The 24,889-nt window shown below is 39.3% G+C and overlaps 5 protein-coding genes across 9 annotated transcripts; 1 reads left to right on the forward strand and 4 right to left on the reverse strand.

The window, feature by feature from the left end:
* Positions 1-5,296: 5,296 nt before the first annotated feature.
* On the forward strand, positions 5,297-6,996 carry LOC125185667 (chitinase-like protein 2). Its single transcript, XM_048082237.1, has 3 exons — positions 5,297-5,776; positions 6,082-6,241; positions 6,315-6,996. Exons 1-3 carry the CDS (start codon positions 5,398-5,400, stop codon positions 6,724-6,726), a joined length of 951 nt encoding a protein of 316 aa, XP_047938194.1. The 5' UTR covers positions 5,297-5,397; the 3' UTR covers positions 6,727-6,996.
* Positions 6,997-7,103: 107 nt separating this feature from the next.
* LOC125185668 lies at positions 7,104-8,328 on the reverse strand. The gene is made up of 2 exons (XM_048082238.1): positions 7,407-8,328; positions 7,104-7,271 (listed from the first exon to the last, which is right to left on the reverse strand). The coding sequence occupies exons 1-2, from the start codon at positions 7,813-7,815 to the stop codon at positions 7,213-7,215; spliced, it is 468 nt and encodes a 155-aa protein (XP_047938195.1). The 5' UTR covers positions 7,816-8,328; the 3' UTR covers positions 7,104-7,212.
* Positions 8,329-9,308: 980 nt separating this feature from the next.
* On the reverse strand, positions 9,309-13,986 carry LOC125185666 (PTI1-like tyrosine-protein kinase 3). Of its 4 annotated transcripts, none has more exons than XM_048082235.1 (8): positions 13,719-13,986; positions 12,431-12,602; positions 11,428-11,681; positions 11,190-11,316; positions 10,845-11,118; positions 10,148-10,280; positions 9,947-10,030; positions 9,309-9,833 (listed from the first exon to the last, which is right to left on the reverse strand). In XM_048082235.1, exons 2-8 carry the CDS (start codon positions 12,522-12,524, stop codon positions 9,714-9,716), a joined length of 1,086 nt encoding a protein of 361 aa, XP_047938192.1. In that variant the 5' UTR covers positions 12,525-12,602; positions 13,719-13,986; the 3' UTR covers positions 9,309-9,713. The 4 variants fall into 4 exon arrangements, with proteins under 4 accessions (XP_047938192.1, XP_047938191.1, XP_047938190.1 ...); XM_048082234.1 differs by having other exon boundaries at positions 12,431-12,608; positions 13,658-13,986; XM_048082233.1 differs by having other exon boundaries at positions 13,658-13,985.
* A 965-nt stretch (positions 13,987-14,951) lies between these two features.
* Positions 14,952-19,105, reverse strand: LOC125220412 (2-isopropylmalate synthase A-like). Its single transcript, XM_048122586.1, has 12 exons — positions 18,498-19,105; positions 18,139-18,352; positions 17,993-18,073; positions 17,557-17,649; positions 17,395-17,481; positions 16,598-16,698; positions 16,168-16,201; positions 16,007-16,081; positions 15,853-15,936; positions 15,643-15,777; positions 15,413-15,546; positions 14,952-15,341 (listed from the first exon to the last, which is right to left on the reverse strand). The coding sequence occupies exons 1-12, from the start codon at positions 19,103-19,105 to the stop codon at positions 15,224-15,226; spliced, it is 1,764 nt and encodes a 587-aa protein (XP_047978543.1). The 3' UTR covers positions 14,952-15,223.
* Positions 19,106-22,668: 3,563 nt separating this feature from the next.
* On the reverse strand, positions 22,669-24,758 carry LOC125221870 (B3 domain-containing protein REM6-like). 2 transcript variants are annotated; one of them, XM_048124183.1, is made up of 4 exons: positions 23,997-24,758; positions 23,671-23,929; positions 23,249-23,331; positions 22,669-23,162 (listed from the first exon to the last, which is right to left on the reverse strand). In XM_048124183.1, the coding sequence occupies exons 1-4, from the start codon at positions 24,051-24,053 to the stop codon at positions 22,860-22,862; spliced, it is 702 nt and encodes a 233-aa protein (XP_047980140.1). In that variant the 5' UTR covers positions 24,054-24,758; the 3' UTR covers positions 22,669-22,859. The 2 variants fall into 2 exon arrangements, with proteins under 2 accessions (XP_047980140.1, XP_047980139.1); XM_048124182.1 differs by having other exon boundaries at positions 23,249-23,337.
* Positions 24,759-24,889: the final 131 nt, after the last annotated feature.

Raw genomic sequence — 24,889 nt, forward strand, 5'->3', positions numbered from 1 at the left:
TTCAATTTAAATACTTCAAGTACTAAAAACATTTCTAGATTATAAAAATACATTAAAAATAAAAATTACATAATTAAAATCCTAATAAATAAAAATCACATAATTAAAATACTAAAAAGATAAAAATACATAATTAAAATCCTAGAAAATAAAAAAATACGGAGTACATAATTAAATTCATAAAATTAAAAAGACCTACTACTCGTTGCCAAATTTCGCCGAAATGTGTTTGATTAGGTCTTTTTTGAAGCTCAATGTGGGTTCTTGTATCGCGCATTGTGTGTCTTATTTTGATCCTCTCATTCACCGTCGTATGCACACCTCGGCGTGGGGGAGACCTCGCGGTTGAGCTTCCGGCTTCATCCTCGTCGTAAAAGTTAGTCGCCATCGGTCCTTCGTCAGCTATAATCATATTGTGCAAGATAATACATGTGTACATGATGTCGGCGATATTCTTAACGAGCCATAGCCGAGACGAGGCCTTCACAATGTTGAATCGGTCTTGAAGGACCCCAAAAGCTCTTTCGACGTCTTTCCGAGCAGACTCTTGACGCTGCGCAAAAAAGAATCTGTCTCGGCGAGATAGTAACTCATGTGGTATGCATTTCCATTGACGGTGAAGTCGATCTCCGGTGCTACACCATTCAAAACATCATCGAAGAGTGGTGAAGAATAGAGCACGTTCAAGTCGTTGTTGGATCCGGCAACACCGAAATATGCATGCCAAATCCATAGGTGGTAGTCGGCGACCGCTTCAAGGATAAGCGTTGGGCCGCCGCCTTTGTGGCCGCTTAAGTATTGCCCCCTCCAAGCAGTCGGACAATTCTTCCACTTCCAATGCATGCAGTCAATGCTGCCTAGCATACCGTGAAAACCATGGACTGTTTCGTGAAGATGAAGCAATCGTTGACAATCTTCGGTGGTGGGTGTCCGAAGGAATTCCTCGACTAAAGCAGAACGAATGCTGTCGCAAAAAATTTTGAGGCATAGGATTCCAGTTGACTCACCCACATGCAAATACTCGTCGAAGAGGTCAGCCGTTTGCCCAGTAGCAAGTTGTCGGATGGCACAAGTACACTTTTGCAACGCCGAGAGACTTTGCCGACCGGTTGCGTCTACACCTGATTGAAAGTATTCAACGCGGGCGGACAATGTGTTGACAATACGCATAAACAACCATTTTGATATGCGAAAACGGCGCCGAAAGTAATCTTTTGGAAACCGCGGCTGGTTGGAAAAATAGTCGGCAACGAATCTTTCGTTGGCTCCCTCCTGATCACGATGGATGTAGCGGCGGCGAGTTGATCTACTTGGTCGAGGAGGAGGGGCGGGGGTATCGGCGGCAACATAGGCTTCGTAGGCGGCACGATATTGTTCCTGGTATTCTTGTTCTTCGCGCTCCGCTTCCGCAATGAGATTGGTGAAATTCATTTTTGAATTTTTTAGAGACGGTTTGAGTGAGATAGGAAGATGTAGATGATTAGTATGAAATTTTTTGAATGAGAGATAATTTGATGTGAAAAATGGATGATGAATGTGTGTATTTATAGATGATTTTGGGACTAAAAAAATCAAAAAATTCTAAAAAAACATCCATAAACGGCTCTATTTTTTGTGAATCCAAAAATATTTTTTTTTTATTTTTAATATTAATTTTGAGTTTTTTTTTTTAAAAAGAAAAAATCAAATTTGTCAACGGCTATGTCGTTGGCCAATCAAACGGCGCCACGTAAGGCTGCTTAACAGCACAGACATGCTCTTATTTAAGAGTAGTGTCGTGCCGCTAGTACGGACGGACAAGGCACCGCTACGGATGCTCTAAGTATCAACCAAAGAACGCAGGAATAGTAATGTCAACTACCAGTGCTCTTAGCTAAGGACAAGCTCAAGGGTCCCACCATTCTATTATTCAATTTAAATACTCCAATTATTAAAAACATTTCTACATTATAAAAATACATTAAAAAATAAAAATTACATAATTAAAATCCTAAAAAATAAAAATTACATAATTAAAATCCTAAAAAATAAAAATTACATAATTAAAATACTAAAAAATAAAAATACATAATTAAAATCCTAGAAAATAAAAATTACACACGTGGAAGACTAGTCCTCTAACCCCAATTGCCTCTTGAGACCCCGGATCATTTGCTCATGTGTTGCAAGTTGCTCCGGAGTCATCTTAGACGTATCGTTCAAATAGAGTTGACCCAAGAGGGTCCACAACGTGTTGTTCGGGGGTGGAGGAGGCACAAAGGGAGCCGGAGCGGGGGCGGGGGGGGGCTGGAGTCGGGGCGCGACGGCGGGTGGTCGTCGCCTTCTTCCTTCCTTGCGGTCGGCGGGAACTGCTCGGGCCAGCGTCGGGGCTACCCAAGTTAGTTCCGGCAAGCTGGGTAGCCACATCATCGGAGGCGCCGTCGGATAGGGCTACCGACCTCGACCGTTTGCTAGAGGAGCTGGAGGAGGATGCTACTATGCCGCCCCTATACTTCGGATGTAGGCGCCCCTCCTGCCAACAATCGAGGTACTTGAACGCTTTGAACTCCATGCGTTGGTAGGTCGCCAAGGCGGCAGTGATGATGTCGAGCTCGCTCGTGCCGCTCCCCGCCGACCGCTCTTCCTGGAGGTAATACCCCTGGAACTTACCGATTGCCTCGTTGCATCTGAAGAGGCAATTGCGCACCATACTATCATTGCGATAGATGGTTCCCCCGGCCGGGTTTCATTGTAGAGGCGAGTGATGCGCCACCAATACGTATCCCCGGTTTGGTTCGTGCCGACGTCCGGATCTTCGGAGACTGCCAAGTAGGCTTTGAACATCGCCATCATCTCACCCGGAGTGTATGGGGTGCGGGTGCCACGAACAGGAGGAGTAGGAGTAGGAACAGAAGTAGGAGTAGGAGTAGAGCTGCTGCTCCCTCCCGATCCGGGTTCGGGTGCCCACCCGAACCCGGAGGCGTTTAGGTCGTGCACCGGGTAAGGACGGTAGCCACCCGGAGCTTGCGAACCTTGGGTTTGAGGAGGGGCCGTAAATTGCGTTTCCGGACTAAATCCGGCCTCGGAGTCGAACCAATCGTGGTTCCAACCGCGATTGCCGGAGGGGTGATCGCCGGAGCCGGACATTGTGTAGTGTGGTGGGAATTTAGATGAGAGAGTATGAGGAAAAAAGATGAGAGAATGTAGATGATGATAGAATAGATGAGAATGTGATTTTTTTGTGTTGAAGTGGGGGTATTTATAGATGAAAATGTGAATTTTGGGGGAAAAAAATTGAAAAATAAATTAAAAGTGGGATAGAAAACGGATATATTTTTTTGGGAAGTGGGAAAATATTTTTTTTTATTTAAAAACATTTTTTTTTAATTAATTTCGCATTTAAAAAAAAATTAAATAAGCCAACGGCTATGCCGTTGGCGAATAAGGCGACGCCACGTGTGCTGCTCAGCGGCACGGACGTGCTCTTAGTTAAGAGCAGCGCCGTGCCGCTGGCACGGGTAACGATTTGGATATGCTACCTGTTACACGGATATTTTAATATATATATTTCGTATTTTATTTGAAATGAAATCGTGTGCGATAAATTGTTTTATGAGTGTCTTGTGGGGATAAAAGTTAATAGTATCTGAAAAATTCCTCACAAGTTTGAGAAAACATCTAAGGTATAATATTTGATTTCTTAGATAAAATAGTACCAATACCAAGATATTTTATAATCTAAGAATGAGTTATAGGAATTGATAACTGATTATAAGATTAAATTGTGGTTCTCCTTCGGTCTCAACTCAGTTCAGTCTTATTCCTTTTTTTGGATGTCCCAACTAAGCTGTGTCATTTTATTTTAAAAAAAAACAACAAAACATCCAATTACTATTACTTTATTCAACTATTTACTTTATTCTCTCTATCTTTTCTACTTATTCTTCTCTCCTACTTTTTAACATAATTTCGTGCATAAAAATTATGTCTTAATTTAGTTGGGACGAAGGGAATATTAATTTCATGAATTGAATATAAGATACAATTTAATTATGGGATATAATTTTTGAAAACTAAACATAATTATTTTAAATACATACATAAAAGAAAAGTGGAAAAAGGAAAAAGAGGGGAGTGGGCCCGCGTCTACCTTCCATTGGATTGCTTCGCTACAACATCATCACGCTCTTCTATTACGCTTGCTCACATGACTCACATCTCACCAAAAATTAAATCATTTTTTCCAATTTTTGTGTATTCCGCATGTTCCTCAAAAAAATTGATCGGCACCATTGAAGATTCTGATACTTGTGATTAAAGGAAGTTCCGTAAAAAGAAAAAAATTAAAATCATTATGTTAACAACGCTTTTGCCATTTACTCTCTCCGTGTGCCGAGTCTCAATATTATTCTATCACTTACTTTACTCATTTACCGTTACGAGTCTCAACATTATTCTATCTCTTACTTTACCATTTCTCCACTTTAATTATTTATAATTATTTTTATGAAATGAGTACGCAAAAGTGACTAGGACTTCTAATGACGGACGAAGGGAGTATCAATTAATAATACTCCCTCCGCCCACGAGCGAATAAGAATCCACTTTTACTATTTTGGTCCGTCTACGAACATGAGTGTCAGTTCATTATTACTCCCCCTGTCCACTAATAGGAGTCCCGGTTCATAATTACCATAAATGGTAAAGAGACCCCACATTCCACTAACTCATTCTACTAACATATCATTTAAAAACTAATATATACAAGTGGAACCCTCATTCCACTAACTTTCTTCCACTCACTTTTCTTAATATTTTTTAAAACCCGTGCCGGATAGAAATGAGACTCCATTTGTGGACGGAGGGGTACTACAGATGGTAAGGAGACTTTACATTTCACTAACTCATTCCACTCACATATCATTAAAAACTGGCAGTATAAACAAATGGAGCTCATATTCTAATAAATTTTTTCCTAACTACTTTTCTTAATATTTTTTAAATTGTGTGCCAAAAATAAATGAGACTCTTATTCACTGATCGAAGGGGGATACTATGTAATTATATAATGTATCATTCAATTGGCATGACTAACTATCACATATAATCCATCTATAATTAAATTATGAAATTATTTTCTAACTGGAGAGAGTGATTATAATTATTTACAACATAATTATCTATCTGGAAAATTAAACGAAATATTAAGGAATAAAAGTAAAAAAAATATTGAAAAAAGTAATGAGATGAGTGATCGCCGTCAGCTCAACCTTGCTTGCAAAGAAATTGATTCTCCAGAGCAGAGATGGCAGTTGGAGCTTCACTTTCTCTCCCTAATTTTCTCTTCTCTCTCATTCTATTAAACACCCACACCTCACACCTACCTTTTCATATCTCTCTCTTCTCTCCACAACAACAATGGCGGGTATCGCGATCACAATCCTAGCTCTGACGGCAGCGGCAGGTTTTTGGGCGGCAGAGGCGGAATCGTCGAAGCAGATAATCGTGAAAACGGTCAAGGGGCAGAAGGTGTGCGATCAAGGGTGGGAGTGTAAAGGCCTTTCCAAATACTGCTGCAATCAAACCATCTCCGATTTCTTCCAGACCTATCAGTTCGAGGATCTCTTCGCCAAGAGGAATACCCCCGTCGCTCACGCCGTCGGATTTTGGGACTACAAGTCCTTCATCACCTCCGCCGCCCTCTACCAGCCGCACGGCTTCGGCACCACCGGCGGCTCTGAGACGCAGGCCAAGGAGGTCGCCGCTTTCCTCGGCCACGTCGGCGCCAAAACCTCATGTAAGCTGCATTTCCCCAATTCTCTTTTCAATTTATCAAATTGATGCTCACATCTCATCTGCCTAATCCGATTTCGATCGAAACATTGATTTTGTGCCTAGATCTACCAGCAATTAAATCAATTGTGTATAAATTGAATTTGCGCGGGATGAATGTTTGAACTTTGAAGCTATACATATTTAATTCTGGAAGTGTTGAATTCGAACTAGGCATAGCATCTGCAATAATCGATCTATCATCAAATAAACTTGTGACATTGATGTTATAAAGGTATTGATTGATACTAGAGAAATACAACAATGCAGGTGGTTATGGGGTAGCCACCGGAGGACCGGAGGCGTGGGGGCTGTGCTACAACAAGGAGATGAGTCCCGACAAAGACTACTGCGACGACTACTTCAAATACGACTACCCCTGCTCCCCGGGTGCCCAATACTATGGCCGTGGTGCCATACCTCTCTACTGGTAGAATATATACACTCTTCAACGCTTATATATATGTCATCAAACAGCCTTTGAATTCTGTGTGTTGTACCAGGAACTACAACTATGGGGCGGCTGGTGAAGCCCTCAAGCAAGACTTGCTCAACCATCCTGAATACATTGAGCAGAACGCCACTCTTGCCTTCCAAGCCGCTATCTGGAGGTGGATGACCCCTCCCAAGAAGGGCCTTCCCTCTGCTCATGATGCCTTTGTGGGGACGTGGAAGCCCACCAAGAACGACACTTTGGCCAAACGCATCCCTGGCTTTGGAACCACCATGAATGTTCTCTATGGGGATAGTGTCTGTGGGCAGGGTGATGTTGATCAGATGAACACCATCATCTCTCACTACCAGCACTATCTTGACCTAATGGGCATTGGCCGGGAGAAGGCCGGGCCTCACGAGCTGCTCACGTGCGCTGAGCAGGAACCCTTCACCGTCGCCTCAAAATCATCGTCTTCTTGAACAGTATACATTTGATGGAATAAGAGGGGGTGCATGAGGCCCCCTAGCTATGGTTGTGTGATTGTGCAGATTTTGTCAAAATTGAGCTGTTTTATACTATGTAGTTAGCAGCTATGAAATGAAGAATTGTAATGTACACCATGTGCTCTCTGGATTCTTTTCTCAAAGATGATTCATGTTAAGCCACATCACATCTCACCTTGATACAAAGTATACAACCAGTTTGATTATTGGATTAGGGAATGGCAATATGTGAGTTGGTGTTGTTCCTTTCTAGTGTCTATTTTAAAGATTTTAAATGGTGAATTCTTGGTATCTTTTTCCTATCCTCAAAAATGCGGAATAATAACATTGAAACACAAGGGAAACTTGCAATGTGGAACAGAAATGTATTACTTGCATATAGGCGACTGATAGTCAACAGTAGTCATAATGGTCTAAATTTGAAAACAATGATAACATGCAATTTCAAAGAAGCTAAAAAATTCAATGCACAGAGATCTTGAGAGGGCTTCTTCTTTTCCCGATTGCAGTCACACCACCATCTGCAAACGTACAAAAATTATAAATCAAAATCACAATTAATCATAGCAGTAATGCAAGACAATGATAAACTCAATATATAAACAAATTAACCAAAAAAAAAAGAAAGAAAGCAAGTGTTAATATAATGATGATACCGTTGGAGAAGATGGGGCGAGGAGAGAAGGCGAGGAGCTGGTCGTACTCGGCGGCGACGGAGGCGGGGAGGGCGTGGTAAATCTGGGACCACTTGTTAGAGTGAGGGTGGTGGAGATTGAGAGAGAGCATCTCCGCCCTGGAATAGGAGTAGGAAGAGGCTTTCTTGATGTTCTTGATTTTCCAATCCTTGCGAGGGCGAGTAGTTTTCTTGGAGAAGATGGAGGTGTCGATGAGGGCGGTGTCGTCGAGCACCTCGATGTTGAGGAATCGCATTCCTCCTTGAGTTGATTCAGGCTTCTTGGGGGAGATGAGCAATGCCGCCGCGATGGAGCTTCCCACGCCGGGGCCGGACTGACGGTTGTTGCTGCTCGCGAAACGGGACGATTTCGCAGTCGCCATCACACGCATATACACAATTCAAATGAAATGGAATGATCAATGATATGAATTGCAGCCGTCTCTCACATATTTATAGATTGAGTCACTCCACTTTCTTTTTTTACTTTTTTCATTTTCCTTTCACATTTTCTATTTCGCTTCCATTTTTCTTCTCTCTCCATCTAAATATATCCTTATTCAATCCCAACTTCATTTTTCAAATTTTTAAATGCTTGGTCGACATAACTTTTCTCAACTCATAAATGGTTTACCAGAAGTAAACCCGTCACCAAGTTTAGTTTCGTTGGATGTCTAGAACGGTAAAGGGTGAGAATATTTTTTGATGAAAATTGAAGAAACGCATTACCCAATCACATCGGAAGAGATTTGGTCTCCTATAAGTAGTTTTTACATCCAAGAGACTTGTAAGTAATAGAAACTCTCTACCAAAACACATGACATGTAAACCCGTATCAACAAACTATTCATTTGGATTGTTGGTGTAGTTCTCTTTGCCCTCGTGGTCTTTGACAACACATTTAAACAATATGCACAATGTTGCCTTCAACTATTCATACATAATTATAGTAGTATTAAACTCTGGGTACACTGCTTATATTCAATAATACATTTATATCAATTACTAATATTAAATCTAACTTGATCTTGCTTACCAATAACAAATGAGAAACACAACCCATAAAAAAATATAATCTCAAAGAGTAAACCATTTTATAGTCCAAAGACCTTGCAAGTATCCATTGCTTCATTTCATTCTAGCCTTGCTGCCTTGGTGTTCACGTTCCTTTAATATTGGTTGATATAATTCTATCTCAGAAGATTACAATAATTTATAACTTAACAATTGTTAGAAATATGGGAAAATTTCGAGCCATGAATGGTAATTTTTGATCAAGTGAGAGATTGTATGCTTTTGGTTATATTTAATACCCCTACTTCTAATGTTTTGCTTTGTAGCATGCTTTAAAATTCCGACAGTACGTGACATATTTTTTCCGTGCGTGATTTGGGATTTTCTTTTAGTTTTAAATATGTTAATTTGGACGCGTTTCTAACTAATACTTATATGTACTAATAATTTAAAAATTGTACTACTAAAACATAAGAAACTAATATGAAGAAATTAATTGAAAACTTGAGCCACCATAAGTGAAATAAGCAGAGAATTTCATTTTGACACTATCTGGAACATATAAGTGAGAAACAAAAGTTCTGCTCAAATATACCCATGAAGGATAAAATCGAAAAAACAAAAGAAATCCATCTTGGTCATAAATACATATATGATATATCAATCTTTCCAAGCATGACAAGGCGTCAATGAATTTTTTTTATAGTAGTAATATTTTTCCATTTCTATTTTTAAAACACGTTTCCACATTTTTTTAATTTCTATGGATGTGTAGTAGATGGAGGTGTGGGGAACTCATTATAACTACTTCTAATCATTAAAGCTTGAAATACATAAAAGAAGGTGCTTCACTTTGAAAGGAAGATTTGAATGAAGCAAACCGAATCAACCCCCTTAAAAGTAAAGAATTTAGCAAGATCATTTTAGTGTCAATGAAAAGAAATACTCACAAATAGACTCAAAAGTTAGAAGCTTCTGCGTGTCCAATCAAAGCTAAACTGCAATGCTTACAAACCTTGGCACAAAGACAAGACAGACGGGCACTACCACATTCACAATCAATCCAAACAATTTCAAAAGATAAAATGGAAATATGGGTGTTCCAAGTTTATAGCGTAATTCTTTTGCCTTGCAATCCCATAACCCAGTGATAAATCACTACCAACAAAAGAAATCGAATCACGATAGTAACCCAAATACGTCTCAAACCCAGAGGAAAAAACGCTGAGGCTGCACCTCATGTATGTCATAATCGAACCAAACAATGATGCAACTCTCAAGTCTCAGGAGCAGGGACAGTTGACTTCAGAAGAGGCTGCAGAGCCTTCACAACAATGCTCATATTCGGGCGGAACTCTGCTTCGTACTGAACACACAATGCTGCAACAGCTGCCAACTGGAGGACAAAAAATATCGCAGCATACATAGCTTACTTATTAGTTTCAGTTTACACACACACACACACACACACACACATAGAGAGAGAGAGAGAGAGAGAGAGAGAGAGACCTTGGCTACCCCTTTTGGTGGATAGTCCTTGAGCTTTGGGTCAACACATTGTTTTACTTTGTCCTCACTCAATCTTGGTGTGGCCTGAAAGAAAAATATGGATATTTCATGATTCATCCGGAAATGCAGACTACAGGGGGAATCCTAAAAACAAATACAAAAATCAGAAATTTACGAGAATACACATAGTAAAAGTCTCACCCAAGTAACAAGACTCTGCTGTCCACGAGGCATGGTATGATCAACAGGCTTCCTTCCAGTCAGAAGCTCAAGCAGAACAACCCCAAAGCTATAAACATCGCTTTTCTGTGTCAGCTGTCCGGTCATTGCATACCTGTAGTCAGAAAGAAAATTCAAGTGAATATCATCAGAGTTATTCAAAATCAATACACTGCCAACTAAGCAGAGAGAACAAGTTACTGAATCCTACTTTAGCAAAACAATGAAAATATCAATAATCAACCAAACCAATTTGTAGAGGTTATTTAGAGAGCCAACGTTAAAAATCAATACATGCAAAACATGTCCTTCCTCCTAGCCAATAAAACATGGAGGCCCTAATGCACAAAAATGCTTTTAAGCCCCCCACAGTTCTGAACCAATTTCAATACTCCAAACTGTCCCAAGTCATAAAAAATCATTCACCAAATTCAGCAAAATTGGCATCCCACACAATCTTAAAAATTGTGGCACAACCAGAGATTCAGATTCCATTATAAATATTTTCTTCTCTTGTGCAGTCTAGACAGTAAAACTTGTGTTTTAGTAAATTGACTCAGTATCATGAATTTATTTTGCTACCTATCAGGAACCAAGATCAATCAATATTAATCACATCTTCTACATAAACATTCATAAAGAAGGGGGATTGTCGAATGGAGAAAGATATGATCATTACTCTGGAGCATGATAACCAAAGGTTCCCAGAACTCGAGTTGAATGAAGCCGGGCAGCCATGTCAGGAGCTTGATTTGAAAGGTTAAAGTCAGCAACCTTTGCCTTGTAGTCTTCAAAAAGAAGTACATTGCTGGATCTGATATCTCTATGAATAACTGATGGCTGAACCTTCTCATGCAAATACTCCAAACCCCTGGCTGCATCAACAGCAATTCTAACCCGTTGCATCCAGTCAAGTGTAGGACCAGGTTGTGCCCCTTGCACTCCTTTCCTTCCTGTATCAAAAAGGATTTAGTTCCTATAGCTAGTAAGTGAAAGAATTAATCAAGAGCAAGTTATCACATACCATGGAGAATGTCGTGAAGAGATCCCATGGTGGCAAATTCATAAGCTAAGACACGGATATTCCCATCGACACAGTAGCCAAGCAATTCAACAAGATTATCATGCTTCAATCTTGATACCATCGAAACCTAAGCCGAAATCAATCATGTCCAGACTGATCAATATCCATAATGGAAATATAAAACTGCATATTTCAGGGAACCATAAAGCTCCGTGTCAAACTAACAAATGCAGTATACCTGAGTCAAGAACTCGACATTTGAATCAGGCTCAGAAGAGACATCAAGCTTCTTGACAGCAACCTCTTTCCCATCGGTCAATTGTGCGAAGTAAACTCTCCCATATGATCCTTCACCAATAAGTGACTTTGATCCAAAATTGTCTGTTTTCTCCTTCAGTTCCTCGAGGGAGAGAGAAGGTACCTCAATAGGAGGTACTGCCTTCTGAACTTCAGGTTTCACCGGAGCAGATACCTTTGAGCCTCTTTGATACCCTAGTAGTGTACACAAAAACAGATGAGGGGCAGATAGAAGATGATGAAACTATGCAATGAATCTCAATGAAGAATCATGGAGCCAAAGACAACTCTGATACATTTAGATTTTATTTAATTGTGGGCAGAAAGCAGATGTCATAAAGTCCAACAGCAGAGAAGGAATATTACATTGGGAGACAAAATTCACAGATTTATCTATCTGAATGTTTCCAACTTAAACTGTTGCTTTCACCCAATGGTAGAATTGTGATTCTGCCAGAGCTATTTTCTGCTGATCGCGTGAACAACATGGGCTCACATCATAAAAGACCGAGACCAACATACTAAAAATGAACTTACCAAAGGATGTGAGATCAACAACAACAAAGAAAAATTACCAGATTTACAAACTTCAGAGAATACTCTTAGAACTAGTTAATAGGTCTCCACTTTTATCGAGCTGAACTTTAAGACAAATGTGCTCATACACACTTAAGAAGTCTGATCTATTCTCCATAGTAACTGCTAGGACACTAAATAGTTTTGAAGGAAAGATGTGCGATATTTGCTGTAACCAAAGCATGCAGAGAAAAGTATTTACCAATTTAACAGAACTAGAAATCACAGCTAACTCTCTCTCTCTCAATTAAGTTGAGAAAGCATAAAGTAGAACATGCAAGTAGGTGGATTTTTATCCTTTTCTATAATAATGAAAAATATTCCATAATAATAGCATATAACCTTAATTCTGTAATAAAAAAACATACCATCACCATTATCCCTCGGGCTCTTGAGGTGCTCATTTTCGTCAGGTTGATAGGACTCCTCTACTTGACAGGTGCAGCACAACCACCTACGCATCCTTGTTCTCTTACTCAAATAAAGATTATCTTCAGCACTCTTATTCTCCAAGCGTACAAAGTGACCGGGAGGAGGTGCCTGCGCCTAACATCATCAGTCAACTTGAAAGTATAGCATATGGTGTGCAAATAGACACACAGTCCGACTACATTATGCATATCATATTATCAAAAAACTTCATCCATTGGACTACATATTGCTTCAATTAGAAATTAAGACCATCACCAACTTATTCAAAGTATTCCAACTTCCAAGCACACAAAAAACTTTGCAGATAGCAATCTTATACTAGTGTTTCTATGACAAAAGAGCTGCTATTTAGCAAAAGAAAGCTTCCATTAACTTATAGACATGTCCCAGAAATTCTTATTGGCAAAAGAAAGCTTCCATTAACTATCATATGGTGCATCAAAGTTTCATTTCACTCTCACATTAATTTAACAGGAATGCATTCTTGTATCTAGGAACTTGGCAAAACACAAGCACAAGCCACAGAGGTAGATAATTCTTCCCAATTCTATACATCGATACAAAAATCAAGATTTTGGTCACGTCACAGCACATTCTGTTTCCCCTAGAGGGAGGACACATGCCTCCAAACACAACATCTAACCAAGACAGTGATAATTATAGATATACGACAAAGGCGTTACATCCCAAGGCAAACAATCACCATCACAACACAGTGCCCTAAAATTCCCCAAAAAAACGACCACGCAAAAGTAGGTAGTTGAAAGGATGAGACAAATATTCCGATGCCAGGTGATTTAGGTAGAAGAAAAAAGGATAGGCAAAATGATGAGAGATTGAGAGACAGCGCAGTGGCAGAAAAGTTATTTATAAGAATCAGAAGTCGCCCACATCCCAAGACGTAGAAAATCAATCGGAGACAAAACCCAACCACACAGAGCCTTATTAAATTCATCAAGACTCCAATTACCAGACCACGCGGATTGTCCATCGCCGTTGCAACAGTATGACAGTTGAACGAGAAGCGATGAACCAAGAAAGAGAAGAAGGCGAAAATGAGACCTCAAAAACGGGGGAGAGGCGGAAGCAATGATACATATAAATGCGATTCAAAATCAGAAATTGAAGAAAATGAAAGGCATTAAAGAGAGAAAAAAACCAACCGAAATTCATGGGGCGCTTTTAAATTGTAATTGTACTAGTATTTCCTGACTGCCCCCTCACCTTTAATTCTCTGCGTTGTGCGCGACTCTGAATAAATTACTACTAATACCCAAGCTGAATTAGGTTTAAAATGGATTTAAAAAGAAAGAAATTGGGGGTGGGAAGACAGGTGAGCGGACAGCCAAGCAAAGCAATTGAACCAACGAATCAATCAAGTGTGTGTTTTTATGTGTGTGAGAGAAAGAGATATTCTGAGCTGAGAGAGGGCGGTGGCGTAGAGTGGATTGGAGAAAAAGGCACTTGATTTGTTGGTTTCGTTTCGCTACCAATCAAACACATCTTTTCCTCCTTCTAAACTCAATACTATCATATATTCTCAATCATTTTTTTATTTGGGGGAAAATACCTGGCAATTGTACTTTTTATAAAAAGAGGAAAATACAAAATCAAAGTTCAATGATTCAGCAAACCAGTTATGTATAAAATTATTTTGTTTTTTAATTGTTCTAAACTTCTAAGCCAAGTGAACGTTATTATTGTTCTTTTAAAAGGCGCCTATGTTATCCGAATTTACATTTTGCTACATATGTCTCAAAATATTTGACACCGTTTCTCTTAAAAGTACTACTACATGTTTTAAAAAATTAATAGAGAAAGAATAAAAGAAAAGAAAAAATAAAGTGTTTATAAAAAAATAAAGTAGAACAAGTAGTTTGGGATGGTTCAAAATGACATGCGGTAGAAGTACTTAGAACATAGACAGTATTTGATTTTTAGGCTATGAATTGGAAATAACAAAATTGAGTAATATTGGGGACAGTGAAAAAGTTTTCATCCATCGTGCTAATTTTACTCTTTATTTCATTTTGTTTCTATTAAATCCAATAACTCATCTTCTTCGAATATTTGAAGAGTAAAACTATAACAAAATGATACAGATAGCCATTCATAGTAAAACGGAATCTATTAAAAACAATTTAGATAATACTGAATGATTTCTTTTCTCTAATGTAGTAGGGAATGTTTGGTTGCTTCATTTATTTCCACCTTTGAAAGGTACAGCAGATCCTCAATTAAAACAGCCAATCAGAACCGAGAAAATATAACTCTTACTAATATAACTCTTACTAAACTGAGTCGTATTTTGGGACTCCCAACAAAGTCGAGTCATTTCCCCATTTGATTAAAAACAAATATTCAATCACTTCTATTTTATTTCATCATCTACTTTACTCTCTCTTTCTCTCCCCTGCTTTTTTTTCTCTTTTCTCTTTTATTTTACTTTCATTTAATCTATTTCAACACAATTTCTTAATCTTCGTGCCCAAAAGTTTTATACCAACTTAATTGGGACCGAGGTAGTAGTATAATAGCATTACTTACTATAGTAGAGAGTTTATTACTCCACTTTACACTTTACAGTATCTGGAAGCACACCAGAAACATACATCATCCCCTCAACTCCAAGGCCACGGCTCATCTCCGGTGGCCAGCTGCAGCTTCCAGGCATTGACTGATGAAACGCGATAGAAGAAACTAAAAGCAGCCACAGGAGAGGAAATGCCTTAGAGTTGGTTGGTAGTCTCTGACTTAGCAGGAGCCTGGAAGCCAAGCATCTTGTTGAGTGCTCCGATGTAGGCACGAGCACTAGAGACGACAATATCCATTGCTGCTCCCGTTCCACTGATGTCAACAAACGTCAAAGTGCAGTTTCTAGTTTTGCTTACTTGTTGCAGTCTGCATATACGACCCACCTGAAAGCTCGGCTGGCAGCAACCCCGTTAGATGCAGCAGCATCGTCTCTGCGAATTAAAACCCTCGTCGTTGCTGTAGCGTCTATACCTTCCGCAACTGCATTCATGGAGTACTCCACCAACACTACAGGAACCTGCCGTAGTCCCAAGCTGAACTATGTTAATGGAATATGACAATTAATATTATATATCTGCATATGAGTTAGATATGTGAAGCAACATTTTCAGACCTTAACAATGAGATCAACCGCCTTATATGCTGCATCAACTGGCCCGGTCCCAACTGAGCAAGCCATGTGCTCTTCACCATTCACGTTAGCGAGTTTAATGGTTGCAGTTGAAAGGCTAAGGGTGCCACATGTGACCTGTACACGAGGAAGATTCAGGCCAGCGCTAGATAAATAAGGCCAATCATTACCTTGATGTTGCAAGTAGTATACCTGTATGTCTATGAGTTTCCAAACAACCTGTGATTGGAAGATTTCATCTGAAACTAAAGCAATTAGGTCATTATCTGTGATACCCTGCGTACATCAAGAATTTCAAAAAACGTCAGACCATACGAATGTAACAAGAGATAAATTCATACATCACCTTTTTATTTCGTGCTACTGTTTTGAAGCGTGTGAAAAGACCATCAAGTTCCTTGCCATCAATATCATATCCAAGCTACAACCACATTCATCATAGATAAGTTGAAATATTATCGAGGACAAATCACTATAAACTTCCAAATCGGTTGCATTTTCGATTACCTCCAACATTTTTGCTTTCAGAGCATGGCGCCCACTGTTTAGAGAATGTTAAAGAAACACATAAAGTTCTTGCATGCACAGAATGATCTACAGTTTGGCCCATGAAGGCAAAGGTAATTGCATGATGTTTGGAAAATCTCAAACCAAAAAGTAGATTATATAGAAAAGAAGCAACTTTACGCATAATATTATTGGCAAAAAATGAATTAGAAAATGTTATGTAGTTGAAGATGGACAATGGTGTCATTAAGCCTCCTCTCCATGGAAGCATATAAATAATTCAATATCTAGAACTGACAAGATCATTATAGATTCTTTTATCTAAACAGAGTTCAACCAATCACAAATTTTGAACGTGCATGAACTGAAGGAAAAAGGAAAATGCATCAAAGACCATTAAAGTAGTGTTAACATGGTACGTCCAGTATACCTGAGTTTCCCAAGCACTATACCAGATTCATTTGAGCGAACAAGTCCAATTTCTTCTGGAGATATAATTTCGTATGTATTTTTATGTTTAAGCATTCCATCCTAAAAAAACAAAAGACCAATGTATGTGATATAAAAAGGACATGAGAGAGCACACTATTCCAGTTTCACAAAATGTGTACAACTAAACATTTAAAGCATCTGAAACGTGATTGCAAGAAAGCATAGTTATATCTGCACCAAGGAACACAAAAAAATATGTTAAAAAACAATAACAAGAAAATAGTATACTACTATACTGCTCTAGGTTAAAGCGTGGCCTCTTCTTCACCAGTAGTAATCTATCTGGAAATATAATGAACATATTGAAAATGAATACATTGTGATCTTTGTTCCTTATGCATAGAAAGCTTATCTAGGACGAAATAGCTATGTCCTTATAAAACTTTGATAAAGATTAAATGAGTTCAGAACTAACACAAATGGCCACATAATTCACATATCATAATCTCAGGTTACTACTCAAATGACTGATGAAAACTTTGATATAGACAATATGTTTAAAACTAGGATGGACAATTTACAGCTGCAAACTAGGACTGACAAGCACATAGTTCTCATACTGTTTATACTAACCATGGATGCAACTAGTTGGATCTTTTTATGCATGTGAGGGGGCATTCCTACATGTGTATAACAAAGTGAAAAACAAAGAGGAGTGTGTTATTACCCTGTATTCTTCCCCTGCCAATGAAAGAAAACCAAGTTCCCAGACATAGATTGTTTTCAAACACCAACCTGATGGATGCCACTTTGATGGGCAAATGCATTAGCTCCAACAATTGCTTTGTGTGGCTGGATGCGCAGCCCACTGTATTCCTCAACCTGTAATTCCAATATTAGAAGTGTAATAGAAAAGGGAAAAAATGTTTAATTTACTAAAAGGTAGTATGATTATACCATCTTACTAGCCATAGTAAGGTGTTGTGTGTTGATCCCTGTATAAAGACCATCTAATAATTGCTCTCCGCGTGATTTCAAGGCCATCACAACCTTCAGGGAAGTGAATATTTTGGTTAGTTTTCAGAAGACAATGATAAATGCATCCACAGGGGGCAGGGATCATGAGGCAAAAAGGCCTAAATGCTTCTCCATTCCTCTCTCAACTTTTATTTGTTCTTTCATCATTCAAAAACCAGTCAACTTAATGTCATCACTATCTGACAGAAGTTCCACAAATGCATCTCATTCAGTCTTCATAAGGAGAAAAACCTCACATATTCGATGTGCAAAAAAGCAGAGTAACACTCCCCATATTATGTCAGGCTTATTTGATTATTACATCCTGTGCTATGTAAGAGACTCACCAAAATGAAGAGTGAGAGAAGAAGCTCACCTCCTCTAACGAGGCATTCCCAGCTCTTTCACCAATGCCGTTAACGGTAACCTCTACTTGCCTTGCACCAGCGTGTGCCCCCTGTAGTCAGATATGCTCACAACAAACCCATGCATATTAATCACAGCAAGGAAATAAATGCATACCGCTAAGGTATTAGCAGTAGAAAGTCCAAGATCATTCTGACAGTGTGTTGAGATTATCACATTTTCAACTCCAGGAGTGTTGGATTTTATATCAGCAATCAGTTGACCAAATTCAGTGGGCAATGTATAGCCAACTGTATCAGGAATATTAATAGTTGTTGCTCCTGCTCTTATAGCTTCTCCTAAAATCATGTAAAGGAACTCTCTGTCTGATCTGTGAGAGAAGGTTAGAGAGGGAGAGAAGATGAGATTGATGCAAAATGTCGCGTTAATTCACAACCATAGACCAAATATTAGATTTCGGAACAATTTTTTTTCCACTCCATGAATAACGATGAAATTAGGGCGGGCAGGCATACCTTCCGGCGTCCTCGGGACTAAATTCGACGTCGTGACAGCCCAAGCTCCGGGCATAAGCCACCATAGACCTAGCCTTATCAACGACCTGCTGCGGCGTCATCTTCAGCTTGTACTTCATGTGTATTTCACTCGTGGCAATGAACGTGTGGATCCGCGGCTTCATCGCGACCCTGACGGCCTCCCACGCCCTCTCGATGTCCCTCTGGTTGCACCTCGCGAGGGCGCAGATGACGGGGACGTGATCGGCGCCGGCGCTCCCGATCTCGGCGGCGATCATCCTGACGGCGTCGAAGTCGGCGGCGGAGGAGGCAGGGAATCCGGCCTCGATTACGTCTACGGCGAGACGGGCGAGCTGGCGGGCCAGCTGGCGGGCGATGTGGAGCTTCTCATCGGCGGTCATGGTGGCGCCGGGGGACTGCTCGCCGTCGCGGAGGGTGGTGTCGAAGACGCGGACATACCTAGGGTCGGGGATGTGATTAGGGACGTAGCCAGGGCGCGGGAGGGAGCAGCGAACGGCGGTTCTGAGATTGGTGGAGCGGAGGAGGGTTGTGTTGTTGGAGAGGCGCGGTGAGATTGGGTGGCGGGAAATGCAAAGGGAAGACGCCATTGATGTGGAGAGTCAGATTCTAATTAAGGAAAGTTTGAAAGGGCGGGGTTTTATAGGGGTATTAATTAATCATAATTTGGATTATGACTAATCAATTCAATTATCGATACTTATAACTTGCACATTAGTTTACAGAGCAACACGGATTAACTGCTAAATTACGATGCACTCATTGGACTATATGAGACTTCTGTTTCATTTTGATATTAATGGATTATTGCTATAATTTTAAAACATTTATGTCAATGACTCAGATTAGATGTGGATTCAATAATTATCTCTTTCTATTTGTATTTTGACAAAACTTAGTGACCTCCCTTTTATTACCATTCTCGACAAAAAAGTTATTAAGTTTTCACATCAAAGTGTGTTAAAATTAATTATTTTGATACTTACGTACAAATTATTTCTCTTATAAATAAAATAAGTATTCTTTTGAATAAAACTCGATTATTCTACTATATTGTGTTACATGTAAATGGCATCTTTTGTAATTAAAAGTTATACAGTTATTTTTAATGATCAATGCCTGTTGGTTACTAGTACTTCTTAATTTTGATCGATTATTTCTAGATTAATAGAGATTAATTGGTTTGTAGTAGTAATAGTAGTTAATTAATGGGTGTTGATTGCTTCTCGATTAATGAGATTAATAAGCTACATGTGTTGTTTGCTTCTTTATTTTTGTCCAATTGTTTATTGATTCACGATAATAAATAAGCTTAAATCTATATTAATCTTTTTTATAATTTTATCAACCAAATAATATCATAAAATTCCAAACTAATTTAGTCCTATATGAAATTCATCTTGAATTATCCCTTATTATATTCTACTATTGTTTTATTTATTAAATCGAACGCAATTAAAATAGACCTGCTGTTCCTATTTTATCTAATTAGGATTGACAATTTTTAATGTGAAGATAATTTGATAAACGTACATGAAATTAATGCGTTAGAAAAATTCCTACATGCATGACAAAGTTTAGTATGACTGCGGAGTACTGAATAGAATTTTATTTTTTGAGAGAGGATTTAATAATAATAATAATAATTATTATTATTATTATTATTATTATTATTATTATTATTATTATAATAAATTTATTATTAACACACGCAATAAACACTAATACACATTTAGTCAAGTAGCAAACAGCAAACACTGATGACGTTTCCTTATAGAACATATCCTCTTTATTAAGAAACTTATCTTTTATGAAATTCTCTTGATATAAATGATCACGACTCTTCGATGCTGATGTTAATATGCATTGGAATTTAGAAGTTAGTACCTTGCCAAGAAAAAAAAAAGTTGTAAAAAAGAATAGATAAAAATCCATCAGATCAGTTTAACAACTCTTAATCATGTGTATGCATTAAAAGTTAGAATTTATAGAGTTCATAATCATCAAAAGGTTAGGTAAGACCACCCGCGTCCCTGTCTCTTATCTGTCTCTTCATCGTCTCATCTCTTCACTATTTATAGGCCCCACTGTACTTTTCAACTCATCTCTTAACTAAGAGACATCACCTGCATCCCTCCATCTCTTAACCATCTCATCCCTTAACTATTCATTCAATTTCATTTTTTATTTTTATTTCCAACAAATTCAATTAATAAAAACACACTTCATTAAATAAAATAAAATTACAATTTAAATACCTAAAAAAATAAAAAAGACATAATTTAAAAAACTAGAAATTACAAATTGCACACTTAAATTCAAATAAAAAAATGGAGGCAAAGAAGCAGAAGAAGGAGTTATCTAGTGACGATCATCTAACGGTTGCCAAATTTTGCCCAAATGTGCTCCATTAGATCCTCTTGGAGTTGGGCGTGGGCGGTACAATCACGTGTCCTTGCCCGAATGGACAACCGCTCTTGCAAAGACGGATGCACTCCCCTTCGAGGCGGACTACTTGCGGTTGAGCTTCCCGGGGTTTCAGGGTCGAACCAATTTCCCGCCTCAGGTCCTTCGTCGGCGACAATCATGTTGTGCAAGATTATACACGTACACATGATGTCGACCATATTCTCCATAAACCACTGTCGAGCCGGGGCTTTGATAATGTTGAATCGAGCTTGGAGAACCCCGAACGCTCTCTCCACATCCTTGCGAGCAGCCTCTTTCTTCTGCGCAAAAAGAGACTGCTTTTCGTTCGCAGGCCTGTTGAACGTCTTCACGAAGGTTGGCCACTTCGGATAGATGCCGTCGGCAAGATAATACCCCATTTTATACTGGCGATTGTTAGCGATGAAGTTGATGGCCGACGCTTTTCAATTCAGAACTTCGCTGAAGAGGTCGGAATTGTTTAGCATGTTGACGTCGTTGTTCGAGTCGGGGACCCCGAAATACGCATGCAAAATTCATAGCCGGTAGTCGGCGACGGCCTCGAGTATAACGGTGGGGTGGGTGCCTTTGTGGCCGCTCGTGTATGACCCCCTCAACGCCACAGGGCAATTCTTCCATTGCCAATGCATGCAATCGACACTCCCGAGCATCCCGGGGAATCCGTGCACTTGTTCGTGAAGTTGGAGCAGAAACTGACAATTTGCGGTGGTTGGCTTCTTCAGAAATTCGTCGGTGAAGGCTGCCCGGACGCCTTTGCAGCCAGTTCAACAAACAAAGTCTTCCAGTGGATTCTCCGACGTGCAGGTATTCGTCGAACGAATCCGCCATTTGTCCAGTAGCAAGCTGGCAGATCGCTGCAGTACATTTTTGGAGCGTCGTGTGGCTAAGACGGCCAACAGCGTCGAACCCTTCTCTGAAGTACTCTTCCCGCCCCGCCAATGTATTTGCGATATGCAAAAATAGCGCGCGTGACATACGGAAACGGCGACGGAAGTAGATATCTCCCCATACCGGGTTCGGACTGAAGTAATCACGTTCCAACTTTGCGGCGGCTTCCTCCCGGTTACGATGGATGTAAGTTCGGGGTCGCCTTTGAGGAGGCGCGATGGCTTCCTCCTCCCTACGTCGATCTTCTTCTAGCGATTCTTCCATTATTCGACGCATTTGCTCAAATGGATCCATAATGGATTAAATTTGGGAGAAGAAAAAAATAAAGGAATGATTTTTTAGAAGTGATTAGAGAGGAAAGAAATAGAGATGAGAGAATAATAGATGTGTGTAAAATGGAGAATGAGAAGAATATTTACAGAATAAAATAAAATAAAATTTTTTAAAATATGACCGTTGAACGGTCATATTACCGTTTTTTTTAAGTTTTTTTTTTCGAAAAATTGATTTTTTTTAAAAAAAAATGAATTATGACGTCATAATTCCGACGCCCACCCACGGGTCGGCGAGTGGGCGTCACGCCATCCGCCAGCGCGCGCCACGTGGCGCCGCGCGCATGTCTCGCCAGCTCGAGGCCGGCCTCGCCGGGACGCGTCACGCATCGAGACAGCTCGTCTCGTCGGGACGAGACGGATCCCGCATCGCTGTCTCGATGCCGTCTCATCTCGTCGAGACGAGATCGAGACAACATCCCGCAGCGATGCGGATGCCCTAAGAAGAGACCTAAAGTAAACCATTTGTTCACATACAATACAAGTAAAAAAAAAAGAGAGTACTCTTGAACATAATAATCCATGTGTTCGATGCACACCATTAGTTAGTACAATGTTGAGATGGTAAACAACATGTTGGCACTGAAAGGGAAGAACAATGTTACACTCACTCAACCCACAATCCACCCTATTATATCAATGCAATGTGAGATCCAAATATGCTCAATAGTAATAACTAGTGAGAGGGGATGAAGCCTCCATAAGTAGCTCGAGCGAGCATTTCTTCTCCATCTTGAGCTCCGAGGCACACAACCTTAAGCACATCACTAGAATCCTCCATGTCAAAATCGAAGAGCAGGATTGCTCCAACCTCCAAGTTGTTAGCATTGAGGAATTTCTTCCATCCAGCGCTAAAAGCACAAATCCCAGCATTCCGATGTGTTATGCTGATCGCCCACTTCCTTCCCTTCCAATCCTTTAGAAGTATCTTCCCCTTATTTCCCATCTTCATAGCATCCGAAAACTCTTTTGGAATCTCCTGTTACAAATCGTCAAACTTCAATAATACATTTTCATAAAAAATGGAGTACAAAATACTGTATAGTAAAAGTTTAGTGTGATCACCGGTCTTTGATCTAAGATATGGTACTCCTTCACTCTCTTAATGAATCTCAACTGCCTTACTTGCTGCTCTACACTTTGTAGCTCTGTTTCTTTAATCATAAAAGTTGTAAAATTCCCATTAAAACCAAAAGACAAAGTATTTAAAGGGTTCAACAAGGGGAGGATCTCTGTTGCTAAAAACACAACATGACATGCTTTGCTCAAAACACAACATTTTATAAACTAAACGCACAACTTAGCCTAAATATTTCCATTCTCTTATTTCTTCTGAAAAATTCCATAGACATTTTATATTGTTTAAATTATCTAAAATCGGTAAAAAAAAATACAATAGTAAAAATAGGAAGTCGGTTATAATAAGTTAAATTATTTATATATGGAGTGTAAATTATGGTAACTATTCCTAATGATAAAGAGCTTACCGAGTTCAAGGCAGGAATCATGGCCGTAAATGGCGACGTGGAGAATGGAATTTCCAACGATGTGGAAGTTAAGTAGCTTCATTTCGAGGATGTGGTTGTCCTCGACGAACTTGGACCAACCATCGACCATGTAGAAATCGCTGTCGATTTTCCTGATTTTGACGGCCCAAGATGCTGCCGCTGGTTGGGTTATGAGGCGCAGCGACACTTGACATCGACGATGCAATCCGTGATCCTCTACGAACGTAGTTGGGACAGCCTGCATGTTTCAAAACCGTAAGACATAGACATTCATGAACGTTAGTATAAACTATAAGAATTGTTACCAGTTTTGTGGCAAAATCTCCGAAGCAGAACATGAAGAAGGAATTTGGTTTGGCCATTTCTCTTCTTCCTCTCTCTCTTTAGCCGGAACTAACAACTATTCTCTCGGATTAATGCAGAGGGAAATGAAATAAAGAGGGGGTTGTGCTGTGTCTGTGCAGTAGTAAATGTGTAAGATCAGGAATTGTTCCTCTTTAGTGTTTAGTTTTTGTTTCATCTTTTTTTCCTCAATTAGCTTTTGTTTCATGCATGCCTATATTTGAGGGGGCATTCAATTTTATTACCAGTTTTACAAAGGAGAGATCGCTGTGGTTCTGCAGATTTGATGCAAGGACACAAACTTTATCTACAATTACAGGTGCTTTTTAGCATACTCAATTCAATACAATGTCACCAATTGATAATTTGATAAGCAAGGGAAAAAGACAAAGGCAGAGACGGATATGGAAGAAATGAGGACATCCTTGCTTCATTCCATTAACAATCCAAAAAATTATATTTAACCTTAAAAATTTACATCCTGCATTGCAATGTTAACAACCAATTTAAGTAGTACTATGTTCTCCGTTTTCTGATTTTAAAGGCTAGAGAAGTGAAAACATTATATCCTGCATTGCTAATAGACTTTACCCAGTCAAATGATTCGAGCACACAAATAATTTAAACAAATTTCTAGGTTTTACATTGGTCAAGTTCCATCAAGTTTCACAAAAATCCAGATTTACCTTCAGACAATAATAAGTTCGCCACATTCTTGTGCATTCCTCATCCAAATCAAATGCAAACAATTGTTTCATTGAGACATAATCATACCGGAGAAACCAACAACCAAAGCATAACTATGGAATTAAAAATGAATGTCAAATTTATTGATGGTAAGCAACCACCTTTCAAG

Source organism: Salvia hispanica, chromosome 4 (assembly GCF_023119035.1).
Source record: "Salvia hispanica cultivar TCC Black 2014 chromosome 4, UniMelb_Shisp_WGS_1.0, whole genome shotgun sequence".
Taxonomy (NCBI): Eukaryota; Viridiplantae; Streptophyta; class Magnoliopsida; order Lamiales; family Lamiaceae; genus Salvia; species Salvia hispanica.

Coding starts and splice junctions, on each gene's coding strand:
- LOC125185667 (XM_048082237.1), top strand. CDS start 5,398: ATGGCGGGTATCGCGATCACAATCCTAGCTCTGACGGCAGCGGCAGGT. Junction 5,777..6,081: donor CGTCGGCGCCAAAACCTCAT/GTAAGCTGCATT, acceptor ACAACAATGCAG/GTGGTTATGGGGTAGCCACC. Junction 6,242..6,314: donor GGTGCCATACCTCTCTACTG/GTAGAATATATA, acceptor GTGTTGTACCAG/GAACTACAACTATGGGGCGG.
- LOC125185666 (XM_048082232.1), bottom strand. CDS start 13,485: ATGGACAATCCGCGTGGTCTG. Junction 11,317..11,427: donor ATGTCGAGTTCTTGACTCAG/GTATACTGCATT, acceptor ATTTCGGCTTAG/GTTTCGATGGTATCAAGATT. Junction 10,031..10,147: donor AGCAGAGTCTTGTTACTTGG/GTGAGACTTTTA, acceptor TTTTTCTTTCAG/GCCACACCAAGATTGAGTGA.
- LOC125220412 (XM_048122586.1), bottom strand. CDS start 19,105: ATGGCGTCTTCCCTTTGCATTTCCCGCCACCCAATCTCACCGCGCCTC. Junction 18,353..18,497: donor AGTCCCGAGGACGCCGGAAG/GTATGCCTGCCC, acceptor CTTCTCTCACAG/ATCAGACAGAGAGTTCCTTT. Junction 16,699..17,394: donor ATCAAAGTGGCATCCATCAG/GTTGGTGTTTGA, acceptor TTGTTTTTTTAG/GATGGAATGCTTAAACATAA.
- LOC125221870 (XM_048124182.1), bottom strand. CDS start 24,053: ATGGCCAAACCAAATTCCTTCTTCATGTTCTGCTTCGGAGATTTTGCC. Junction 23,338..23,670: donor TGATTCCTGCCTTGAACTCG/GTAAGCTCTTTA, acceptor TTATGATTAAAG/AAACAGAGCTACAAAGTGTA. Junction 23,163..23,248: donor ATATCTTAGATCAAAGACCG/GTGATCACACTA, acceptor GATTTGTAACAG/GAGATTCCAAAAGAGTTTTC.
- LOC125185668 (XM_048082238.1), bottom strand. CDS start 7,815: ATGCGTGTGATGGCGACTGCGAAATCGTCCCGTTTCGCGAGCAGCAAC. Junction 7,272..7,406: donor TCGCCCCATCTTCTCCAACG/GTATCATCATTA, acceptor GTACGTTTGCAG/ATGGTGGTGTGACTGCAATC.